The 2,482-nt window shown below is 40.5% G+C and overlaps 1 protein-coding gene across 1 annotated transcript; it reads right to left on the bottom strand.

The window, feature by feature from the left end:
- Window positions 1-432: 432 nt before the first annotated feature.
- LOC104608781 (uncharacterized) lies at window positions 433-875 on the bottom strand. The gene is made up of 2 exons (XM_010274866.1): window positions 673-875; window positions 433-553 (listed from the first exon to the last, which is right to left on the bottom strand). Exons 1-2 carry the CDS (start codon window positions 873-875, stop codon window positions 433-435), a joined length of 324 nt encoding a protein of 107 aa, XP_010273168.1.
- Between the last annotated feature and the right edge of the window lie 1,607 nt (window positions 876-2,482).

The following is a 2,482-nucleotide window of genomic DNA, read 5'->3' as shown; positions in this document are numbered from 1 at the left end:
CTTGGGGATAATTTTTGACATAGTTTCGGTTGTGTATGTTTCTAGAGAAGGACGGAGGACATAGAGACCATTCTCAAGTTCTCTGTAAGGAATTTTTTATTCAATTTAATAGTAATCATATTACTAAATAGAATAGAATAACCATCCTTGCAAAGTTTTGAAACAAAAATCAAATTTTCTCTCAGTGAGAGTACATAAAAACAATCTTTAAGTTTTACATTTCCTTCTCTGAAAACTAAATCTATAGTTCATATGGCTGTAGTTGCAACAGTTGCAAAAGTCTCAAAGTAAATGATCACCTCATAATCACTTAGCCTTCTGCTTTCTTTGAACCCCTACAATGTGTTACATGCATGAGTAGAAGCCCCGGAGTCCATACACTAGGATGTAGAAGTGACTAACATTTTGGTCTCTATGACAAGAGATTCATAATTACCTCCTTTGTTCTTGATTTCCAGATATTGAGGATAATTCCTCTTCTAGTGTCTGGTCTGTTTGCGAAAGTGATATGCATTCAATGCTTTGTCTTTCTTCTGCTTGATTGATTGACCACCTTAAACAAGCATGGTTATCAGTTTATCCTTCTTAATCAGTTCTTTGGGCCTCTACAACATATTGCTGAGTTCCTGAAGGCTAACTTTTAGCTTGTTCATGTTGTAGTTCATGACAAACTGATTGAAGGAGGGAGACTGAGAGTTAATGATGGCATCAGTTTTAGCGTCTTCATCGAGTTGAGAACCAAGAGCCTCCAATTCGTTAATGTACCCCATCATTTTCATGGCGTGGTCATGTACCTGTTGGATCTTGGTCATCTGTGTGGTTATCAACAGCTTGAGGACCTTTTGACGGGAAAAACGATTATGCTCCTCGTACATTGCCTTTAGACTATCCAAAATGTCTTTGGACACTTCGATCTTATTGAATTGTCTTTCGATCTGATTGTCTAAAGATGCTATGATGTATCATCAGGCAAGAGAATTCTTCTCCTCCCATTCTTGATACTCTCTCCTGCGAGCCTCAGAAGCCCTGTCACCCGAATGTTCCAGAGTAGGGTTCTTAGCAACCTTGTCCAATTTCTTGGACGTCAGAACCAAAATAAGGTTACGATACCAGTCAACATAGTTAGGTCCCTTAAGTTTGTTATCATCCAACAATTTTGCGAATTGTCCATTTGCCATTTCTGATGCAACAGATATTAGTCCATGACCTAAAATTGATTCATATTATCTAACATAGAATGGTCTTTTATCAATGGTCCATCTCCATTTATTCATCTCTGAGATTTCCCTCCTATCTCAATGACGGAGACACGGTGCATATCTCTGGAAATATGGGAAATCACATTGGCGCATGGAGCCAACTGTTTCAGCTACAAAACCTCATCATTTTCTGTGAATGATCATATCCACCAATCTAATGAGCTTTCCCTTTGGCCTTTGTTAGACAAGTCTCATTGCCATTTTAGGTTAAACCTTTCTATCTATTAAGTGCTGATTCGTCATATCGTGAACTCCAAGGTACCATGAAAGAGTCTTCCATTTTAGGATAGGCTTCTCCTACATCGGTCTATGACGCTCCTATCATCTTATGAAGCAATCCAGCCGACTAGACTAGCAAATGGATAGCCCCATTTTATGGTGCATCTCCACCCACTGATTCAGCCCGCCTTCATGCTAATGACAGAAGTGTTAGACAATTATGCCCTTAGCTCCAATCAGATTGATATATCTTTTGATATTTATTGTAAATGAATAAAGTACATAATTGATTCATGTTATTGTGGTGTATTTCTGGGTAACACCCTTAAACTGTACACTTATGAGATTCGTGTTAGTTTAAAATATTGACAACCGTTGGATAGATATGGGGAGATTTATCTTGCCAAGGCTGACGCTGGTGTACCGCCAAGTTGATTGGGGTGTCTTTTCTCAACTACCTGGGTGAGACTTGAGGTACATGCAGTGTGGGTTTATTTGAAACCTTGAAGCAGACCAAATTCTAGTATTGCCCAAGACCTTGGAGATAGATGGGAAAAACTGGAATGTTACACTTGACCCCTGGACTCGATTATGGTACTACACTAGGTATCGGATTGGGATGTCTTTGATATGCCAATCAGTGAGATCCTTAGAGGGGGGGTCAAAACATGGGTATGTTTGGACAGTCCGAGAATTCACCTGAGTGGGTGATCATAGTGATAGGATCAACCCCTTTGTCGGACAAAGTGAATGATCGGGGAATGCACTATCTCTGATGGAAACCTAAACTGCCGGTAGTTGATTTCAAACTCACAGAGTGCATTACAGAACCGCGATAAACCCTTGGTTCACTGCATATCTACGAGCCCATTCGCGACCCGAGCGAAGAGAAATCCAGGCTGAGCCCATGGCGAGGCTTGCATGTGCCCAAATCCGCGTTAAACTTTTATCCCATCAAAAGACATGGCAGAATGTCACGTAGGTCTAACAAGACGCCGCTCACC

The sequence above is a fragment of the Nelumbo nucifera genome, chromosome 6 (genome assembly GCF_055504915.1).
Source record: "Nelumbo nucifera cultivar China Antique chromosome 6, China Antique-T2T, whole genome shotgun sequence".
Taxonomy (NCBI): domain Eukaryota; kingdom Viridiplantae; phylum Streptophyta; class Magnoliopsida; order Proteales; family Nelumbonaceae; genus Nelumbo; species Nelumbo nucifera.
This window is presented reverse-complemented; position numbering and strand designations above follow the sequence as displayed.

What these genes read in the sequence shown, in the direction of transcription:
- LOC104608781 (XM_010274866.1), bottom strand. Translation starts at nt 875, where the DNA reads ATGTACGAGGAGCATAATCGTTTTTCCCGTCAAAAGGTCCTCAAGCTG. An exon ending in CAGTCTCCCTCCTTCAATCA is followed by an intron (nt 554 to 672) that starts GTTTGTCATGAA and finishes TGCTTGTTTAAG; the next exon opens with GTGGTCAATCAATCAAGCAG.